Source organism: Leptidea sinapis, chromosome 6, assembly GCF_905404315.1.
Source record: "Leptidea sinapis chromosome 6, ilLepSina1.1, whole genome shotgun sequence".
Taxonomy (NCBI): Eukaryota; Metazoa; Arthropoda; class Insecta; order Lepidoptera; family Pieridae; genus Leptidea; species Leptidea sinapis.
In genome coordinates, this window is record NC_066270.1 from 9,448,860 (window position 1) to 9,473,221 (window position 24,362).

Genomic DNA, 24,362 nt, shown 5'->3' on the forward strand with positions numbered 1-24,362 from the left:
TTTATTTTATTTTATTATTCGATGCCCTGTTGTTTTTAAATTTTTATGCTTTTGATTTAGAAAATATACATGGATACATAAAAAGATCTATTAATTTATAATAATATTTTTAATAAAACTTCTCACAATTTAACTCATATTCTCAATGTTTTATTATTACATTACCGATGAGCAAAATGAAATTTTTCACATATATTTTTGGATTATATTTCTAAACTTCAACTTACGAACATTTTGCTTATCACATGATATCAAAAAAACATACAAAGAGTACAAAAATATAACTTATCTAAGACATGGCTCGTGATAATATATTCTACACATTATATTATGCGACTAAATCACATGGGATATACACCAAATGGTGAAATGGTGTGATTTGGTTCTTGACTCACTGATTCGATGCCATTCTACTTTGCCTCTCTTCAGAAATAGCAAATTTGTTGCAAAGGAAAAATATTAGCGACTCTTGTGTCGGTTTGACCTTCCCTTCGGCAACGAGTCTCTTTATGTTGCGAATTTGTTTCTTGTGAGGATATTCTTTAGATGATGTTTGGATCTGAAATTAAACAAAGATTGAAATGTAAAATAATGTGCAATTAAATATTAACTCACGGGAACTTATCCATGATGTGGGCTTTCTATGTGCTCCAGTGAACTTAGAAGAGACAAGTTAAGACATATTACCGATACAATCTTGGTTGCTGTAAAGGACGACCTAACCATCTCATTTGTAAGGTGTTCATCCCACCTGCACCAATACGAGAACAATTGTAGTGGTCCTCAGAATTTTTGGGTTTTACAAGAATCCTGAGCGGCACTACAATGTAATGGATAGGGCGTATCAATTACCATCAGCTGAACGTCCTGCTCGTCTCGTCCCTTATTTTCATTCAAAAAAAAGAAAAAACAATCTTACTTGAAAATAAAAGTTTATAAGATTTTATTATTATTATTCTTATCTCTACTATTATTATTTTTAACTTGTTTTATTGTATACTTTAACATATACAGTATGGAACTAGCATATATGAAATAAATGTAAGTACGTACTTGTTAGCATATTTGCTAACGATATACCAAAAATTAACAAAATCCGTTTATTAATTTTGTCAAAAAGTAGACTTTTCATTTTGGGCAAATTTGAACGTACTGTAAGAATTGGGTCAATAGGTCAGTGATTCAATGAACTTGAATATTTCAATATCATAAGGTGATGTTGCCAAAATTTGAATAGCAGCGCTACCAAAGAAAAGCCGCCAGTGTCTTGACACGTGTATTTTATAGCCTAAACAGATGGTCGGATGTGGTCCGGCCGAACCAAGGGACGCGATCTGATACCGGACCATATTGACAAAATGTTGACACACTTACACAAATTATCTTGCCCAGCATAGCATATATAGCTTATAGTTACAAGACAATGATATATTTAATACAATATACTTACTTAAACATACATATATTCATATAAACATACATAAATACATTTAAACATCCATGACTCGGAAACAAACATCTATATTCATCATATAAATGCTTGAACCTACCGGGATTCGAACCCGGGACCTCTAGCTTAGTAGGTAGGATCGCTGACCACTCGGCTATACAGGTTGTCGATTCGATATATATATATATTCTATATTCGAGGGTATGTCGCATCGTCCATCGCACAAAATTATTATTATTACCGTCGGGACCGTACTGAGTACGACGGCGGACCCGTTGGTGCGAGGCGTCCATCCACGCCGACCGGACCGTCCTATGGTCCGGCCGTACCAAATTCGACAATGTGTTTAGGCTATTAATACACGTGCCGTTTCTCTTTGACGGACAGCGAATGGTCAAAGGTCGAACTTCGTACGGCGTAGGGTAAAGACATCTTCTATCGATAATTAGCTTTCTATAAAGCGAGTTTTAATCGATAAACAAAAAGCTGTTTGAGATTAATTTTAAATTGTTCTGTAATGATTATTGTAAAAATACTACATCATAAGTATTATATTATAAGTAAATCTAAACAACTTCATAAGTTTATTTTTATAAATTACTAGCTGAGCCAGCAAACATTGTATTGCCGATATTAAAATTGCGATACAAAAGTAACTGTTGATCGTAGTTAGTTAGTAGTCGGGGGAAAATTTGAAAATGTATATATTTTTTAATGCTGACTCATAATCAATCAAATTAAAAAAAATATTGGCGTGACCATCTTTAACATTTAGGTGGATGAAAAATAGATGTTGTCCGATTCTCAGACCTACCAATATGCACTCAAAATTTCATGGGAATCGGTCAAGCCATTTCGAAGGAGTTTAACTACAAACACCGCGACATGAGAATTTTATATATTAGATGAAGTAGTTTAGAGATAATGATTGTGAATATGGAAGAACTAAACAATTACAATTTATTAGGTACTTGTTTGTAATTTGAAAGCAACCTATCAAAAATCGTACTAACTTGTTCGCTGCCCAGAAAATCACTCAAAAACAGTGGTTTCGTAAGTATTGAACCTACAAAAATAAACTCTACAAAGCTACTACTATAGAAAGCTTATCCATTCATAAATTTATTAATTGTTAAAAATATTAAAACATTCGAGTAACACAAAAATAATAGTTTTTAATGCCTAGTTTAGGTTGTTGGTAAGTGATTGTAAATAAAGTATCGATAAACTAGAATTGTGGAGTATGCACTATTTACGCCTTTATTTTTTCGCCATGTTTTTATTGTATGTTGATTGAGTTTTGTCCGAGAGCTTCGGTGATGTGTGTCCGATCTCTGGAGTGTACGTGATTCCAAATGGGTGCCTTACGCAGCACGCGATTGTTTCAAGTGTTTGGTTGAATTTATCAATTTTCATTTCTTCACTAATTGCTAAGAGCTTGTTTACGAGAAGATTAGAAACAGCCGATTTGCCGCCGTGAGCTACGTTGTCGCTCCTCGGGGTCAAAGTTCGTTGTCTAAACAGACTGTTTTCTTTCTAATTCAATTTTGATATTTATCTTCTTTGATTATTTCACTTAAATAATTTATGGATTTTAATTTAATAATTAATTTTACTATTGTTCTGTGGAACAGTATGACTTGTATTTTCATTTATTTCATATATATGCAATCCATACTGTATATGTAAAAATATGGGCCCTGTAACCTGAAAATAAAACATTATTATATTATTATTAAAATACAGCACGTCTTGCAATAGTGCCACTGTAACGGGAGCTCATAGAAAACCCACATAACTGAAGAAAGTCTGTATAAAGTGTAATAAGTAATTTAATAATATTCATATAATATGGTGTCATGAAAAAACCATATCTACCCAGATACCCAGTACCTTCAAAGCTAATTAGGGTTTACCTTGGTGACCATCATAACTCGAAATCACGTGAATTACTCAGAGCTTGTAGTGAAGCGGATAGGCAAAAAATGTTGATGTTTCTGATTTTAGTTATATGCGACTATAATATATATTATTATGTATAGATACACAATATTTTTGCGGTACCTTCTATATTGTATAGTTAGTAACTTGACAGACACTGAAATTTTGGCTAACTTACAAGTCTGCGATTAGGGTTTGAAGAAGAAATCTGGGTCTGGGAAATATAGGTATTTCATAGTCGAATATAACCTAAATCATCAACATCAATTTTTACCTGTCCGTTTCATGTGGAATGTCCCATATAAGTATAACAAATGAAATTTATAATGCAAATCTAAGCCTCGATAGAAGAATTTACAAGTTTCTTCCAGCAGTTTTCGACGATTTCTCAAGAGTGTCTGAGAGTAACGATGTATTCGGCAACTCCAGTAGTTGCAGGCATCAAAAATATCTTAATATATTTAGAAGAAACAGTGTTAGATAGCTTAGAGCCTTGGGAAACACCAATGTTCCCGACCTTAGGGCTCAAGCAACAAGCAGTTGATAAGGAAATATAATCTGCACCTAGTGAAGAAGCTAGTGTTCCGTTTCTCGGGAAGCCCATTTGATTAAAGTTTCAAGAGTCAACGGATTTCGTTTTATTTAGACCGTGTTTTCGAAGGTCGGTGGCAAACTATACGTTTTGTTTACTAGAAGATCGCCAGTTGAATGATCATGGTGAAAGCTGTTAGTATCTACCGGTCATTGATCAACTGGATATCCTCAAGGCTATATCAAGATCTTGCAGTTCGTGTTGCTCTTTAATTATCTTTGAGAGCAGATAGTTTATAGCACTATGTCTACTGACGTAGCTACATAGGTAGCCGAATCCGAACCCTTTTTTAGGAATCGCTTGGGCAAACGCTAACGAATGTCCATGACTCGGGACTACGCCTTCCAGGTAAGGACTTGTGCACATGCAAAGAACAACGGCGAATGAGTTAATGGCGTCCCTTCTCTTTATCAAATTCAAATAATTTTATTCAAAATAGGATATAAAATCGCTTATTTAAATGAATATTATTTATTAGACATCACAAATACTTTTACAAGCTACCTTCTTCGGCAGCAGCGGTAGCCACAACGCTCACATCCAGGGGTAAGGATGCCACTTGACGTCAGCCTGGAGTAAATGGTCGACGCAGAAAGGTCTCTCTCTCTTTTTCTATTCATTCTCGCTCTGGACTTTCGCCTCGGCGCCCTTCTTATAACTTGACGCCGACTTATTGGTCTTCTGCGTTTCTCAACTTTGCTTGTTTTCTTGGGCTTTTTCTTTTCTACGCGTTTAGCTGTAGGCTTGCCCAATGAAGGTTTTGGTAAATCTGGACTAGCAGCTGCTAAGTCCATTCTGCTTCGATTCAAATTATCACTATCAGACGATTCACTATTGGAAGTCAAAAACTACCACCCATTCCACAGACCTGAGAAGAACGGGCGCAACAAACACAGAGGGCTTCTTTTTTTATAAAAATATGGTTACAATGTGAAATTGTACAATTAGATTAATTATTTAATAGCTTGTAGGCGGTCGCTCTATAGCAAATCAGTGGTATCATTATCAAAGTCATTTATGTTATAATAACCTTTACCACACAAACGTTTTTTAACAATTCTTTTGAATTTCGTAATACATTTGTTTTGAACACTATCTGGGATGTTGTTGTAAAAGCATATACAACGCCCCACAAAAGACTTAACCGAGTAGTAGGCATTATAAGTTTATGTTTTTTCCTGGTGCTAACATTATGGTTATGACAATTTCTAGCAAATTCACTTACAATACGTGCACATTATCAAGAATATATTGAGAGGCAACAGTCAAGATGTTTATTTTTATAAATTTTGCTCTCAGTGATTCTTTAGGACCTAGGCAGCATTGTCCCTCTCACTTGTCGCGCCACATTCGCCCTAGTTCTATTTCGTTTGGTACACGTTTACCCGAACACCGAAATATTCGCGCGTGATACCTACCATCCGCGGCATCAACATCCATCATATAAATTACTGGCGACCGCACGGAAGATATATATATATATATATATATATATACGAGCTGATCCAGCAAACGTTGTATTGCCGATATTAAAATCGCGATACAAAAGTAACTGTTGATCGTAGATGGGTAAAAATTTGAAGATGTATGTATTTTTTAATGCTGACTAATAATCAAACAATTAAAAAAAAATGTCAAAAAAAAATTTGGCGTTTAGACCACCCTTAACATTTAGGGGGTTGAAAAATACATGTCCGATTCTCAGACCTACCCAATATGCACTCAAAATTTCATGAGAATCGGTCAAACGGAGAATTTTATATATTAGATATATATATATATAACTTATACATATATAAGCGTATTTATATATATATATATATAAATACGCTTGTATGATCACACTACTTGATTGTTTGTAGTATTAGATATTAAATTATTTTTGTTCATTTAAGTGTGGTATTTAAAAATATGTACCTACATCAATCAATTAGCTTCGTTTAGTGAAAACTGTATATAAATCAGTTCAGTAGTTTTTGAGTTTATCGCGAACAGATAGACACACAGACTCGGCTGGGGACTTTGTTTTATATAGAAGTAAAGATATAAATTACAATAACACATTGATTGTACGCAAACCGTTATACACTGGCCTTCAAAAGTAAGTATCACACTTTTAAAATTGGGATAACGTTTTAGGTTCACGAGATATACTTTCGAAATAAAAAGGACTCCAAGAAGAATTTAATTTTGTACATAAAAACTTTATAGTCGGTAACCTTCTTTTAAAAATTGGCTGAAAAATAACCTCAAAAACAAAACCATTCCTTTTTCAAAGTGGACGTTTCCGAATAACAATTTTACCATTCACATTTTTTCAAGATCGATGGGTCTTGTTTTAAAAATTTATGCTAAAAAGCACATAACATTTATTTATCATGCCTCTTTCAGTTGAAGAATATGCTAGGATCATGGCTTTTCTGGAACTAGGCATCAGTATGCGTCGCACTGCAAGAATGGTGGGTGTGACGGTACGAACGGTCCAGAAGGTAAAGCGAAGGTACGAAGAGACTGGACATCTGAGGAGACCTTGTAATGGCAGACCCAGGTGTACCAGTACCCGAGAAGATCGTTATATTATTTCCACTGTGTTAAGAAATCGCCACCAAAATGCAGTTGAAGTCCAGCAACAGCTACTTCAGACCCGGAGGGACTACATTAGTGACAGTACAGTGAGAAGAAGACTTGCTGAAGCAAATTTGAAACCCCGAAGACCAGCGAGTGGCCCAAAACTCGAGAGACAGCATCGAGTAGCGAGACTGCGATACGCCCGTGAACACATGCAGTGGGATGAAGAAGAATGGTCAAGAATTTTGTTTGCAGATGAGTCTCGATTCTCCCTTTACACTTCTGATGGAAGGCGAAGTGTTTACAGGCGACCTAGTGAGCGAAACCTTCAAGCCTACATCTCAGAAAGAGTCCAATACGGTGGAGGCAGTGTACATGTATGGGCTGGCATATCTTCAGAAGGTCGCACAGAGCTTGTAGCTATAGAAAATGGCACCCTCACTGGGCAAAGATATGCTCAAGAGATTCTCAATGAGTATGCAGGGCCGTATTTAGCAAATATGGGTGATGGATCGATGCTGATGCATGATAATACCCGGCCACACACGGCTCATATCGTACAAGAGTATATTCAGGAGGTCGGTATCAGCGTGATGGCTTGGCCATCAAGAAGTCCTGATCTCAACCCGATTGAACACGCCTGGGATGAGTTTGGGAGGCTAGTCAGAAATCGCAGACCACCACCTACTACCCTCAAGGCACTAAAGCAGGCCCTGGTAGAAGAATGGGAGAATATTCCCCAACATCGGCTCCGAAACCTAGTGTTCAGTATGCCAAACTAGCTCGAAGCTGTCAATCAGTGCTCGAGGAGGCAATACCAGTTATTAAAAATTAAATAACATGTAATACATTTTAGTTGATTATTTTTACACTATACTAAAAATGTCTATTTTCACTGTTTTATCTTTTTTAAGTTAAAAATGTTACTAATATATAATTTTAGTTTCTAAGAATTAAGGCCTATCAAATTTGCAACAAAACGTTTTTAATCTTAAATCTCTACCTACTCTAGTTAAGAAAAAAAATTAATTTGAAAAGTGTGATACTTTTGCAGGCCAGTGTAGATCCCAGATAATGTATAAAACAATTACCCCCTTATTCATAATGGTCCGCTAACTTTAAACAGCCGCTTAGGAGTGTTTTTTCTCATTCTGACTTACGTCAATAGAAGAAGACAGTGAGAATTAGCAATACTTTAAGTAAGCAGACTATTATGAATAAGGGGGATAATGTGTTACGAAATTAAAAAGAATTGTTAAAAAGCGTTTGTGTGGTAAAGGATAGTATAACATTACTGACTTTCTTAATAGATACCACAGATTGGGAATAGAACGACCGCCCTCAGGCTATTGATTACTTTAATTGTATCTACCTAATTATATGTATATTGACGAAATTTCATTAAAAAATAAGCCCGATGAGTTTCTTGCAGCTTGCTGTTCTTCTCATATCGGGGGCATACTTCTTCGAATGCGTGGCAGTTTTTGACGTTTGATAAGTGATTTTAAATCCTATTTTGACTAAAAATATTTGAATAGCTGAATGAATTGAATTGAATATTTGAGTAACCACTGTGGTGTGCAGCATAGCGACGCTTAGAAAAAAGCGAATCACTCGATTGTATGTAACGTGCAGTTATTTATACATTGACAGATGACGGCTATAATCTTGTAAAAAAACGGAGATAGCCGAAATACATTACGTTTAAAGCAACTGTTCGCTTTCAAACTTAGCCGGATCTCGTCGCCTCTCGCCATACTGTAATTACTACTACTTCATAAAAAGGCATTTATTTTCTCAAAATTGATTCCTTTAGAATTCTTTTTGTTGTCATTTCTAATATACTAGATACTACTACTACTACCGCTTCGGAAACAAAGCGGCGCAACAAACTCTCCCAGCATTCTTTTTTTTGCGCTCTTTTCAATAAAAATACAGGGTGGCGCAATAGAACGTGCATATTGCATCATCTTTTTTCGCGGGGTAAAAAGTGCGCGGGCGGGGGGAGTCTGCATCGTTGGGTAGGCGGGCTCATGGAGTTTTAGTCACTATGAGTCACTTCGACGGGAAGCGTCGCGCATTTTACGAGAACTCTCGTTCATACATTGTTACTAGGCGTTTATATTGTTCTGAATATGGACTACGGCAAATTAGTGAAGCTCCGAGTGCTAATTTAATTAAAATATGGGTACAGCGTTTTGAAGAGACTGGTTCAACGTTTAAACCACAAGCAAAAGGTCGTCCAAGAACATCTAGGACCGACGACAATATTGAGAGAGTTATGCAGTCTGTACGAGGAGATCCACAAATGTCTACTCGCAAGAGATCGTCTGTCTTACACTTATCGAGACGAAGTTTGCAACGAATTTTAAACTTGGATCTTAAACTCCATCCTTACAAGCGGCAGTTAATACAAGAATTGAAAGAGTCTGACTTCGGAGCAAGGCTCGCATTTGCTAATGAAATGCTTAATCGATTTTCCAATTTTGACAATATCCTTTTCTCAGATGAGGCCGACTTCCATATCAATGGGTTCGTAAATCGTCAAAATTGTCGTTACTGGAACAGTGAGATTCCCAAACTCAAGCACCAGAAACCACTGTATAGTCCTAAAGTGACAGTATCGGCAGCAATCTCTGGTAGAGGAATAATTGGAACGTTTTTCTTTGAAAATGCGCGGGGGCAAAACGTCACTGTTAATACCGAACGCTATGTTGCGATGTTGGAAGGTTGTTTGGCTCCAGAGCTTGAAAATTCAAGAATAGTGAATTCTAGGACTTGGTTTCAACAAGACGGAGCTACCTGTCACACATCAAATGACTCCATGGCGGTTGTGAAACAGAAGTTCCCTGGTAGACTGATTTCGAAAAGAGGTGATATCCCATGGGCCCCACGTAGTCCAGACGTGACGCCTCCTGAATTTTTTTGTGGGGATACCTCAAGAACAAAGTCTACAGCAATAATCCGAAAAACATCGATCAGCTCAAGGAGAATATCCGTGGTGAAATGGCAGCAATTACACCAGCAATACTGAAGAATGTTTTCAATAACTTCCGTTTGCGATTAGAGGAGTGTCGTCGTAGAGAGGGTCATCATTTAGACAATGTTATTTTTAAAAAATAAACTTCAGTTATTTCTTAATAATACCTCAGTTTTATTTTAACTATACCTTTTGTATTTATTTTTTAATCAATATTTTAAATATGCACGTTCTATTGCGCCACCCTGTAATATTGTACAGTCATTTCTATCGCTATAAAATAATCAAAATCTAGTCCCAGGCTGTCCGTTCATTTTGATATTCAACTGTGGAGTAATAGTATTTAGGACAGAGCCATTTTTTTATAAAACATTTAAATTTATTTATAGATAATGCCTGAACAGTGGCTGGGACTTTATATTATAGAAGTGTATACATTTACCCTTAAAGCTATTATGTATTCTATGAAGCCTCCTAGAATTAGTTACAAGCAATCCCTTATTTCTAGTGTTATAATAATGAAAATCACTATTAAGAGCAAAAAGGTGACGATTTTTGTGAACGTATATTAAATTTTCATAAATGTACAGACAATGAACAGTCATAATATTTATTTCTTTTAATTTTTGTTTGAGAGACTGTCTATAACCAAGCTGATATATAGCACGAACAGCTCTCTTTTGCAGAGCAAACACTATCAATGTCAGCAGCATGACCCCATAGTAAAATACTGTACGTCATGATGCTGTGAAAATCTATATCAAATTACTGCACGTTTCATACTAAACTAAATTTAAATTTTTTACTCAGGCAGTCCCACTTCTTACTACGTAGTATTTACATCCTCTTTGGTGGTGTGTAATAAGTTTGTCAACAAAGTCCCACTAATATTTCATTTAAAAAGAAGTTTGGAACTATATAAAATGATAACAATACATTAGTTTAAATAAGTCGTTAAACCGCAATCACTAACGTACCCTTGATACGTGACTCTATTGTGAATGTTCTTGAAAAACTAGCGAGATGTGATACGAGAGGTCAATTGACTCATTTGATTTAGTTGCGAAGTTGTTATGTCTCTGTTAGATATATTTAGATTGGGTTGCTTTAGAAACTTATTTACCTATAATCTATATAGAAGACTAGCTGACCCGACAGACGTTCTGTTCATATCAGAGATTTCCACGTATACATATATAGATACCTAGAATGTTAATTTCAACTATACCTTCCTTCCACGGTTTCTGTTTCTTGGCAAAACTAATTGATTCTTCCGGGGTAGTACTGTCACCATTTCTGCTTAAGCTTAATATATATATATATATAGCTACCTAGAATGTTAATTTCAACTATACCTTCCTTCCACGGTTTCTGTTTCTTGGCAAAACTAACTGATTCTTCCGGGGTAGTACTGTCACCATTTCTGCTTAAGTGTATACCGAGCCAAGACTTTCGCGTAAAAGATCGTATACTATTTCTTCTTAATATATAATATAAGCTATATATATAAGAGATTTCCACGTATATATATATAGATACCTAGAATGTTAATTTCAACTATACCTTCCTTCCACGGTTTCTGTTTCTTGGCAAAACTAACTGATTCTTCCGGGGTAGTACTGTCACCATTTCTGCTTAAGTGTATACCGAGCCAAGACTTTCCCGTAAAAGATCGCCATATTTTTAATTCAAAATTCGAAGCATTTTGTAATTTATTTTTTATTTGTATTATTTTTTAACATAATACAAATTATTTACAAAAATTACAAAACTATGTCATGTTAAATAGTGTTGGTGTACAGTTACCTAATAATTTTTCATACAATTTTTATCTAGATTGAATGATAAGCAAGGCTCAATGTCTGTTAAGAACATAAATGTAAGGAAAAAATTAATTGTAACAGTGTTTTTAAATTAGTTTTTGCGTAACAGTTACATTTTATTATTATTCTAACTAAAACGACGTTTCGTGACCTTTTCAGCGCACGATATCAGGGGGACTGCGATCGACAAGAGTCGAGATAGTATTTGTCATAATTGTCATTATGAAGTTTAGCGCCATTTGTTGCCTTGGAGGTGGTATTTGCTGTAGACAGATGGTTTTTGTCAAAATTTATTGACAGTATCCTCTTCTTTTTTGGTTTGTGTAGTTTTGGGTTTTAATTAAGAGATTAAATGGATCCCAGGTATGAGTTAATTTTAGCCCGTCTTCTCTATTGAAATTCGGGTGTTTTTTTTTTAATTTCAATGGCTTCACGTATCACTTTTGTGAGAAATTTATTCTCTTTGGCCAAAACTTTTGGTTGGTCGAAGCGTACCTATGTATGTGTAAGTGGTTTGGACGAATTATGTGTTCACATACAGCTGACTTCGAGTGATGCATGTGTTCAATATACGCAATGTATACCTACTTTAAATTCAAATTCAAATATTTTTATTCAAAATAGGATGTGACATCACTTATTGAAAGTCAAAAACTATCACCCATTCCAAAAAGAATGCCTCAGACCCGAGAAGAACGGGCGCAACAAACTCAGCAGGCTTATTTTTTTATAAAATCTCCATTCCCAATCTGTGGCATCATTAAGAAAGTCATTTATGTTATAGTAACGTTTACCACACAAACGTTTTTTAACAGAATATATTGAGAAGCAACAGTCAAGATGTTTATTTCTTTAAATTTTGCTCTCAATGATTCTTTAAGACCTAGGTTATAAAAAGCGCGAATAGCGCACTTGCAGCACAAAGATGGTATTGATTCCGGCACCATTGCCCCATAGCAATATATCATAATAATAATATTGACACACTTTTACACAAATAGGACACTATTTCGATCTCGTTACCTCTTGCTTACTATCCGTGTGCTGTTCTGTCTGTCCGTCGTCCCACATCACCGGATGCCACACCCGCCGCGATGCTTTCTCTGCAGGAAGCTGTTTCTGCGGTGGCCGTAACGGCAATGATCGCACGTCCACATAGTCTTCTTCGTCATAATAGGTGATACCTTCAGCACTCATTGCCTGTGTTTAAAAAAAAGTAATAATACTAACAAATGAAGAGCCGGTTTTTCGTTCGGTTATACCGCGAAAACTACCTACTGAAGCGAACTGAACAATAATTAATTACTACTTGAAATAAAAGTGTGTGCAAGCGTGTTTCGGAGAAGGTTTTAATACTTATCCGGTACCTAACTACCTACATTTTTTTTAATTAGAAATATCAATATATTCGCAATACAAATAATTAAGCGGGCGTAGGGTACTCAATTTATATAAATTTGTTTCGTATAAATTGAGCTACTACCGTCAGCTAAGTATGCTGTTTTAACATGATCATCATCATCAGCCGGAAGACGTCCACTGCTGGACAAAGGCCTCCCCCAAAGATTTCCACGACGATCGGTCCTCCGCTGCCCTCATTGAACGTATTCCGGCGATCTTGCCCAGATCGTCGGTCCATCTTGTGGGGGGCCTAACAACACTACATCTTCCGGTACGTGGTTGCTTTGAGGATTTCACTGCCCCAACGGCCATCTATCCGTCGAACTATGTGAAACTAACTATTTTATTAACTATCTTAAGTTGTCATTGACTAGTTATTCCCTTCGAAAAAGTAACGTGCCCCAAATAATGCATTAATGACATCAAGTTGGCCCTCGTAAAGATATACCGACTAGGTACAATAAGGATTATATACTACACAAATTAGGATATCATCCCCACCATCTGGATGTGTGGCGTTCGTCTACAGTGCTGTTTTCCCGGTACTTTTTTCTGGTGTTGCAGGAGACCCGTACTGTGTACCTACACTCGTTTGTCCTACTCTCTCATAACAAACATAATAATTAGCAGCATTCTCGGTACATTTTTTTATGAAAATAAGGGACTAGACGAGCAGGACGCTCAGTTGATGGTAGTTGATACGCCCTGCCCGTAATAATGCAGTGCCCCTAAGGATTCTTTAGAAACACAAAAATTCTGAGCGGCAATACAATTGCGCTCGTCACCTTGAGACATAAGATGTCAAGTCTCCTTTGCCCAGTAATTTCACTAGGTACGGCGCCCTTCAGACCGAAACACTATAATGTTTACACATTACTGCTTCACGGCAGAAATATGCGCTGTTGTGGTACCCATAATCTAGCCATAACAATTTTTTTTTGTTTTTAAAGTGATAAATCGAACGGTTGGCTCAGTGGAAGAGCGCTCAGCCGGAACGCGATAGGTCTTGCATCGTTAAAAAATTTTGTTTTCAAATTTAATTATAATAATAACTAGTTGACCCGACAGACGTTGTTCTGTATATAATAAATAAAATACTGTTTTTTTATGAATTTGTCAATAATATTTCATAACATCAAGAATTATTTCGTAAAATATGCTCCCTGTTGTTGTAATGAAATTGTTTCACAACAGAACTGTCAAACCGTGTGTCAGTAAATTCTCTCATAGAAATTATGTATGGACACATCAAAGGAAAAACAAATTTGTTGTGTTCATTTAATTTAGCAGCATTTTCATATTTATTCACCTTTTAAACCTTCCCTGGACTTCCACAAATAATTCAAGACCTAAATTGGCCAAATCAGTCCAGCCGTTCTCGAGTTTTAGCGGGACTAACGAACAGCAATTCATTTTTATATATATAGATAATATTGACACACACAAATTATCTTGCCCCAAACTAGGCATAATCTGTACTATGGGTGCAAGACAACAATATTTTTAATACAATTTACTTACTTAAACATACATAAATACAAATAAACATCCATGACTCGAAAAAAACATTCATATTCATCATTTATAAATGATTGCACCTACCGGGATTCGACACCAGGACATCTAGCTCAGTAGGCAGGGTCGCTAACCACTGGGCTATATGGGTCGTATTTTGTGTAATTAATACCAGAAGTGAGGGTTATCAATTTAAAAAAAACTAACAAATTGTTTATATTTTTCTTATAAATTGCTCAAAGGTTCTGTGTAGGTGTACTTTTTTATGAAGTCATGAGACGACCTATAGTAAGTGATACGCCCTGCCAAGTACAACGCGTGCAGTAAAAACCCAAATTTCTAAGCCGTGTCGCAAAGACAAAAAGTGTTTGTCTCATTAGATCAGTAATTTCACTAGCTACGGCGCCCTTCTATTCGAACCGCTTCTTATAACATAAAACTTCATATCAATGCAAATTGTTGCGACAGACCCTTATAAACTTCGCAACGTTATTGTTCACAAGAATGTGCTTACGGCAGGGCGCTCAACTTAAATAGATAGGCTTTATAATGAAATTTCAGTACAAAGGTATGTAGTTTTAAAAATAAACAAGGCCATGCTGCCAGTTACAAACAACTAACTACGCAATTTTATTGAATCGAAGAGTTGGCACAGATACAAGAAATCATTTTTCGACATCGGCAGGCAATCGAACGGACTTTAATGTTGACATTTGTTCTATTTTGGTGTTTCACAAATCAGCAAAGGTATCTACATGAAACAAGAACCGAAACATTATGATATAATAAAATATTTTCGCATAAGTCACGTGATAAATCTATCAGTCTTGATACAAAATGAACCAGTTATTCAAAATTGTCCACCGATTCCTTAAATTAGGATATTTTTAGATTTAGATTTCTATTAAAAACATAACTGCACTCTCATACACTGCAAGTTGCAACGAAGTCTAGCATAACAGTGAAAGAAAGACGGCTGTGTAAATACCTAATAATTATTTTAGATGGGACTCTCAGAATGTTAAGAGAAACTTAAAAACCAATTTATATGGATGAAATACCTTCTGCTACTTATTTAATATTTACAAAGAACTCTCGACCAGATTCTATCCAAGGTTATGCATTAATTTAAACAAAATAACTACTATTTCAAGGATTTAAAAGCGTATAATTGTAACTGTATTATCTATCACATTAGGTTTTGCGTTAAACATAAATTTTATTATTATTTATTTTACTTAATGTTTCGTTACCTTTCCGGGAGAGTCCACCATAGTCGGTGAACTCTTCCGGAAAGGACACCACTGAACGAAACGTTAATAAAAAACGTAATAAAAAAAAAACGTTACCTACTTTTACGCAAAAATCTAATACACAAAATCCTGTTACAATTACACGCGTTTAAACTATCTGCAATGTTTTATGTGTCTGAACGAATTTCCAAAGCACTGCTAACTACACACACGGCTTTATCGATCGCTGTTGTAGTAATAGTAGACAGGCGTTGAGTGCTTTCGAAACAAAAAAAACTTTCGACTAAATTTTTCTTACTGGATCGTATTTATAGATTTAGTATTCATAACCTGTCACAATGACAAAAAAGCGCCGAAAGACGAGCCTGCTTCAAATTTAATTATCATATGCCTTATCACCATTCCAAACAGGCCTACTCCAAGCTTCTGTAAGGATGTGCTTCACTCAGTGCGAAAGTTTCCTCCTCACGCAAATGTTTTTGGGTAGAATATTGTGATCACGTTCCGAACCAATCTAAAGTCTATGCTGAATCTCTCCATATGCAATTGCCAGCACGTTATCCTTGACACCAGCCATCGTAGGACTCGTTACTCAGTAAATCGCGATTGAATCCTTTCAAGTCAACGTTAGATGGTTGCCAAAGAAGGTTCTTCATCCATAATTGCTATTTGAAGTCGATCAGACAACTCTTACGGTTTTAGGCTGCAATTGTATTGTAAAAAAAATTTCGCACGATAATTTTTCCGACGCAAGTCCTAGGATTACAAATTTAGTTTAGCTGCCAAAAAATGTGGATGTATATTTGAAATTGTAATGATCACTTTTTATTTTTAAATAATCATATTTCTTAAAATAGTTATAATCCGCCATGCAACCTACACAAAAACTATTTCGCAAAACTTTTCTAAACCTACTACTAGGTACGATTAAATAATATATTAATTTATTCATTAGTGATGGACCTGTAGGTATCAAGTGCGGTCGTCAAGGTTTAAATTGCTTCTATATTGTTTACAGATAGGTATAGGTACTTACCTACTTTAACACTTTGTTCTGATAATGAAATGTTTTCATGTCGACGCGTAGGTATTGAGTTTGGTTATGAATTTATGATCTAAGTTTTCTATGACGCATGCACCGACACGGATAATGACAAGCAATATTTGTTAATAGCTTTAACATAACAGTTTGAAAAGCACATGGCATTTCCTGTTATTGCTATAAAATTTAAAATGAATTTATGCAGTGTTAGTAAACTACCTAACGTGTGTCGTTGGCGGAAATCTGCCTTTTGGAAATCTACTTTAAGGCTTGGCTTTAATTAGATATATGAGATTATGACGAAATTTTACAACTACACGAGATATCCGATCAAAGAGAAATTTCCCGCCCGCTTCGCCGGGCGAATTTTAAAGGAAATTAATTAATAAAGGAACGTTGGAATTCGGAAAATAAGTAGCCATAAACCATCTAGAATAAATTCAGCATCGAATGCAGTTCAATTGCAATTTTGGAATTTCCCATATCATTTTAGAAAATTTTTAAACTTTCTAGATCATTTTAGAAATTTTTAGAATTTTCTAGACCATTTCGTATTAATTTTATCAGAACGTTTCGCATCAATTGTATACATTTTAGAAATATCTAGATCCTTCCAGAAAGCCTTAGAACTTTCTAGATTGATTGATTGATTCCACACATTCTGGAACATTCCAGGTCACTACGGAGATTTTCAGAATTTTACAGAAGTCCACATTAGTTAGAGAAGGACAGATGTAATTTCACATTTTTGCCCCCCACCACCACCCACTTCCACCCATCCCGACCAAACTCACTCATGCACACCAGGGGACCGATGGGTATTTGCCACATCAACGGGAATTTGATCAAAGTTGCGGATGATAGAGAAAACCGTGGACATACGTACGAACATTAGCATATTATATAATATATTATTGGGAGTTATGATTCTAGATCTTTATATTATACTTACATCTTTATATTTTATAAAAACACTATCTTATTGAGCAAAATACGACGAGGCTTTATTAATCGGCTAAATAGACTTTCTCTAACAACTCTATCCATAGCTCAACCCTTTACGAAGTAGCGGTAGATTCAATAAGAAAAATATGTTTTTTGTCATTCATAAGTGTCATTTCCGTGACCTACATGAATAAAGTGATTTTGATTTGATATATTAGCAACTTTGTTTATAAATTCTTTCACCCCTCCGAACCATCTCAACAATTTATATTTTATGTGACTTTAATTCTGGGATTAATAAAATATATATCTTATTTTTACTAAATAATAATTTAAATACCAAAAAGGTATTATGGATTATAACCCTGTATATGGCGCCACAAATAGACTAGACCGAGTTTATCAGAAATACCAAGATTTATGTAGATAAATCTTGGTATTTCTATCTACATAAATCTTGGTATTTCTATATATCTATATAGATAGATAAGAGATTCCACCTTATATTGACTCATCACGAAATCCCTGGAACCATAAGGCGTGGAGACTTGAAATTTGGTAGGATTATTCCTTTCGCCGAGTTCAACTTAGTATTTTATGAATTTCCACCCGCAAGGGATTTTTTTTATTGTGAACATAACAACGTCGGTCGGGTCAGCTAGTTAATCATATGTATAAAAATGTAGTGATGAATTTTCATATATTTTTATGTGTTTGTTAAGGTGGGCAAAAAATATTTATTAAAATCCATTTCCTGGTTTAGTTTGTAAACATGCATATCCTGAGAGGCGCACGTTCGTACCCCGCAACGTCTATAAATTTTGGTAAACATTAATGTTTACCAAAATTTAAATTTGTAAAAACTATTACAACACAAAATTAAAAAAAAAACTAAGTTTCAATTTAATTGCCACATTTTTTTTGTAATGCGGGAGATTAGACTTTAGATAAAGAAAGACGGAGACGATACTCAACTGAGCGCTGAAAATCCGTACCTATTTATTAGGTCTCACTTCAGCTCGAATTATAAACAGCACATTCAGTTTAATTTCGTAAAATCATAAACCTACTTAAACTCGAACCTAAGCTAAAACTGGTAAGGCTTTTCCACTTGTGAAATAGGGTAATCAATTAAGTTTATCGAGTTTTTATATTATTACTAGCTGACCCAGCAAACGTTGTATTGCCGATATTAAAATCGCGATACAAAAGTAACTGTTGATTGTAGATGGGTGAAAATTTGAAGTTGTATGTGTTTTTTAATGCTAAATTTAAAAAAAATGTCAATAAATTAAAAAAAAATTGGCGTGGACCACCCTTAACATTTAGGGGGATGAAAAATAGATGTTGTCCGATTCTCGGACCTACCCAATATGCACTCAAAATTTCATGAGAATCGGTCAAGCCGTTTTACTACAAACACCGCGACATGAGAATTTTATATATTAGATTAGTACCTACCTGTATGAAGGTATTATTTTTTAAAACTATCGTTTATTCACAATAAATATATTTAAATGTAGGTAAGTATAGTCAAATCTATTTATTATATATCTACCTACTCCCCAAATTATATGATCTACATTCTACTTAAAGACAAAGAAAACACTATATCGATGCAGTGAGGTAGAGTATCCAAATAACTGGCTCTATAGGTAACTGCATAATAAAACATACAAAAAAATAGATATCTTTTAAAAATATTATTTTTTTCGACATTTTTATACATAACGGGAAAACCAGAAAACCTTTTCGACACAATATAACCAACAGAAATAGAAATCTTTCAAGCTGTTTATCGATTTGTAAAAAATTGTAGAGTTAATTTCTTTGTCTATCACCATGCTTACTAACACATAAATTGTACTTACAGATTATTTCAATCAAAGTTAAACAAAGTATTTCTTCTCAATATCAAAACTGCGCAATCCGATTTCTAATGAGAAGGTTCTATTTTTAGTTACGGAGAGATTGGGAGTATTCACAAGAGCGATCCAATGCATGTGCAAAATACAACTGAAATTAATTACTTTCTTCCCGAGGACCGAGAGCCTCCGATCTGCCGGCGAGCCACGCCATTGTGAATTTATGACGTCACTTTTTTTGGACAGACACCAATAAAAATAAGAGCGCAGCAACACTATCACATTTGGGACGCTGACCGAATGTTATGCCAACAAGTTCGTCTTTGTTATGATGTCGTTGGAGAAATGTGATTGAATATTGAAATATAAGATTGATATTTTGAAATACTTGGCTATTTCGTGAATGAATCGATGAAAACCGGCCAGTCCTTCCCCACACGAGTTATTTCGTAACATCATACAAGATAATGACAATGAAATTCGTAAATACGAGAAAGAGGAGTGATTTTACAGCAAACGGTATTTACTAAAATGATAGGACACCCATTGGTTACTTACTCTTTGCGTACCTGCGTTACCCTAAAACTTTATTACTTAACAAAAAATAAATGAATGCTGTGTATGTATAGAGTCCGGTGATGGTACAACAATACAGTGGAACCTACCCTTTTTTTACTTTGATTAATGAGTAGTTTCACAAATAGCAAAGGGCGAATCAATAAGCCTTGAATTGGCTCTAATAATATAACAATAATTGAGGCGTGGGGAAAGGAATTATAGCACAGGCGGGCATCGAACTCGCGACCACTTGTTCACGAGGCGAACACGCTGTTCATCGTCATAGCTATAAATAAGAACGGGCACTTTTGCTTGTTATGTGAATTGTTGTAAGCTCAGCTGACTTGCTCAGGTTACCTCGTTAGTAAATATTTAAACAATAATATTGGACTAGGTCTACAAATTAACTTCAGCCAGAGCCTAATTCGATAAAAAATACTATAAAGCTTTTTCTAGATTTGAAATACACTCACCGTCAATGTCGGATACTCTTATGTGCTGTTAAACGTTGACATAAATGAAACACTAGATTAATATAAAAAATCATTTTATTCGTAAGTAATCTAGAACTAGTCAACAACTATCTAATAGGGCCCAGACATAGGCCATCTATCGATTAAACAACATCCATTAATACTACAAATATCACTTGCTGGTTGCAGTCATTTATTTTTGGTACGATATTTAAAATCTTTTATCTTATTCATTGATTTTTTTTTTCAAATAAGACCATAATATAAGCAGTGTTTTTGTATTAATTGGCTTTCAATCTAGAGTATGTTTACGCTCCTAACACAGCTTCATCAAATAAAGCTTCATGCTCAGATCTGGAGAGCATATATTCTGGTAAAGTGACCCCTAAGTCAGCGCTATATCGTGGCATTGTTTCTGCCCAAAAGGCGCCTTTGGAACTTGCACCGGCAAACTCTTCTGGTGGTGCAATATTTGCTGCTTCATCAATGATTTCAGCGTTTTTGTTTTCGGAGTCGGGGCTTCTCTTTACTTTTGGTGACTCAATTGTTTTTTCCGTTAAATCCGCCGTTTTCGCAGCTGAAATGCCTGCTGTTTGTGTCGCTTTCTTACGCTTTTGCTTTTTTCCATTAGTTGTAGGAGCTGCTACATAGGCAGCTGATTTTTGATTTGGTGGAGTGCTTGTTGTAATTGTTTGACTTTCAGCTTCAACACTTCCACTATCGAGCGTGGCTGGCTTCGATGTAAATTCTTTCACTTCCTGGTATGCTAAGTGGCTCTGTTTTGGTGCTGATTCAGAAACAAACATGCATTCCTCGTTTTTAAGACCATTTTTATCTAAGCACTGATAACAAGTCATGCCATTCTTTTGTACTTTTTTACATGTGGACCTGTCTTTCTTTTTAAATTCGGCCAGAACATGTTCTACATCCTTTTTCGGTTCGTTATCAGTATAAAATCCTGGCAATGATTTTTTATAGTCATATGGCTTTGACTCTTTAGTCTCGGCGCTAGTAGACTCGTCACTGGCTGCTCGTAATGCTTCACTTGGGTTTGGTTTCGAAGTATGCACGTAGTAGCCCTTATATTTTTCACCTGAGTCATCATCAATTTTCTTGTAATTACTAGAAGGTTTTTCTTCATCTGAACTGGTAAATTTTTGGGGAGAAGTTTCACGACTATCCTTATATTTTTCTGACTTTTTCGGTGAATCTCCTGATTTCTCATCACTTCCAGAATTGACTTCAGGTTCATCATTACTATCAAATTTTCTCTCTTTCGAATACGCATATTTATTATTTTTAGGTTCTGCTACATAAGAACAAGATTCGTAATTTCCTCCTGTCTTAGGGTCTTTACAAACATTACATGTCATACCATCCCTTTTGACTTCTTTACAGTTTCCAGGGTTTTCTCTAATTTCTGCTGCTTGTTTTTCAGACAGCTCTTTTATTCTGTCGTACTCTTTGTGATCATATCCAGATCCGTACTTGTAAGGATAGGCGTAATCTTCATTATCCTTTTTTTCTGTATAGGGGCTACTGTAGGAACTTCCCCCGAACGCTTTTGGTATTGAAGTGTAATCTGATTTATAATTGTAAGGATCATCGTCGTCTTCATCACTTGCCTTTTTTATGTTTTCTCGCCTTCGGCCTCTTGTGTAACGCCGAATTCGAGCTGGACCTGTAATATAAGGATTGTTCCTATAGAATGAATCACCATCGAGACTTTCAATCAGTTCTTCTTTACGATAATTGATTGGATGATTAACTTCAGCATTAATTAATGGCTGAAAATATTCAGCCACAGATGGATTTTTTTTCAATTCTGCTAAAATGTTTTTGCCATCATCTTCATCATCTGGATTGTACACTCTATAATTTGCATCATGAAGAGTTTCTATATTATATCTCAAAGGACGTATATTCTTGGCAGAATTACCACCGCCCTGTGGCTGTGCCCCTAATTCTGTTAAACGGGCAGCTTTGTTGTGTTGCAAAAAACTTTGACTTGCAATCGGATTGAACCCGAAATTTCTAGCATCGAATATACTTTCTCTAGGCGGTACATCTTTTTGCAATGAATCTATTGAGCTACTGACTATTGTGTCGAATAATTCTGGATAGCTACTTTTATCAACTTGTAAAATAGCTGCAGCAAATGGGTTTGACGCGAGTGAAATGATGCCTGCAATTATGACGTATTTATTTACTATATTAATGCCAGTTTAAGTTTTATATTAATAATTAGATTGTATTTAGATTTATGCCAGAAGGGTTACATTAACATTAAAGAAGAAGACAGATCACAGGATATAATATACTTAACAAATAGGTTTGTAATGAAAAAATACTTCATATCGCAAATTGTTACTTACCGGAATCGTCATTTTTAAACACATTTTCAAAATCCAGATCGCGTCGTTGATTGTCTCTCGCAAGAACTTGTCCGCAAACACCACATATGAGAAGCTAAAACAAAATTTACGTTGTAAGTTATTGACTATCAATGTATAAGTAGCACTTAATTTTTTGCAATGTTTTTTCCGTACCAGCCATCTAAATAATGTCATAAAATACATTTTTGATGGGTTTGAACCCAAAATGATATCTATCGAGCTTTTATCGTTCGATATACGGCGTAGTTTCTGCTTTGCGTCCAGATGAAAGTAGCGTCATATTTTAACAAAGACAAGGTTTTATAGGCGTCAATATTGCGAAGGTGAAAGATCGGTGCAACAGAGCGGGCACCAGTGAAGCGTGTCCCGTCGGACATTGTCCGCTAACCGCTTACTACATCTACGGGTCGGCAGCTGGGGTCAATACCTGCAATAGGCCTCAACATTGCTATTTTGGAAATCGCTGTGTCGCCACTTATCAAAACTGTTTTTGGCACTCCTGAACCAATAGGGACAAAAATAATTATCTTTGTCAAATATTTGTTGAGTAAGTGTCCGCTCAACAGTGGTGAGCATATTTCGCAATTCGCGACATCTTTATTGAAACTTAACAGACGACCGAATAAGGGCCCAGTCTGTGTAAACGTATCTAAATAATATCATACAAAATATAGATGTCAGTACCTTATTTAGATATACATGTAATGCCCTAGTACCCGCTAAGTCTTTGTTGGGCGAAGTACATTATGTTTAATCAACAGGATCCCAGAAAATGTATAAAATACATATGTTATAAAATTGATAAAAACCTTTGAGTGGTGCCTAAGGGATACTAAAGCTTAAATGACTCTGAGTCAATTCTGATGTAGAAGATTACCGCCGAGACGATACGCCTACGTACCTGCATATTCTCAATAAATTGAATTAATTAAACCGTTGTACAATTTAATAAGAACTGACGAGGCGAGTTTTATCAATATATTTGGTGTGAAGTATCACAACATTGTCAACATTGCAGATAGTTGATTATTTGATGATTAATCATTCAAAACATTCGATTAATTTAATATTATCAACGTAAGCCGAACATAGAATACTATTATTAATTCTTATTATTTCATTAAATTATTAGATAATTTCATCGACTGAAGTTAATTAAGTCGTTTGTGCAACATTTAAGCGTTTGTTTGATGATGAAACAGAATTAGCCGCGCCATAGTTAAATAATTAGTTTTAATTGACAACTATAATTATTATTACGAGTTTTGATTACGCTATTGTTAGTAGCTACTGAGATGCTACTAAGTATTTCATTTGTAATTGATATTTTTGGATTTATTAATGTGTACTTTGAGGAATTAATGTTTTTAGAATGTGTCAGATTGCGAAATTAATATGAGAGGCGATGACCCTCCGGGATCTGGCATGATATGAGCGAGGATCTCGCTCTTGTACTGAGCTTTACTGTTATTCCAGAAATTTCCTCAATACGTAATCCATGGTCGAGTGTATTTTGACAGTGTTCAGTGGGTACTAAAAAAAAGGATTCACTTGTTCAAT

At 35.4% G+C, this 24,362-nt stretch overlaps 2 protein-coding genes across 2 annotated transcripts; both read right to left on the reverse strand.

The window, feature by feature from the left end:
- Window positions 1–90: 90 nt before the first annotated feature.
- Window positions 91–19,559, reverse strand: LOC126965143 (uncharacterized). Its single transcript, XM_050808610.1, has 3 exons — window positions 19,382–19,559; window positions 12,378–12,554; window positions 91–559 (listed from the first exon to the last, which is right to left on the reverse strand). Exons 2-3 carry the CDS (start codon window positions 12,549–12,551, stop codon window positions 392–394), a joined length of 342 nt encoding a protein of 113 aa, XP_050664567.1. The 5' UTR covers window positions 12,552–12,554; window positions 19,382–19,559; the 3' UTR covers window positions 91–391.
- A 904-nt stretch (window positions 19,560–20,463) lies between these two features.
- Window positions 20,464–23,061, reverse strand: LOC126965028 (neurotactin). Its single transcript, XM_050808451.1, has 3 exons — window positions 22,956–23,061; window positions 22,782–22,875; window positions 20,464–22,087 (listed from the first exon to the last, which is right to left on the reverse strand). Exons 1-3 carry the CDS (start codon window positions 22,983–22,985, stop codon window positions 20,715–20,717), a joined length of 1,497 nt encoding a protein of 498 aa, XP_050664408.1. The 5' UTR covers window positions 22,986–23,061; the 3' UTR covers window positions 20,464–20,714.
- Window positions 23,062–24,362: the final 1,301 nt, after the last annotated feature.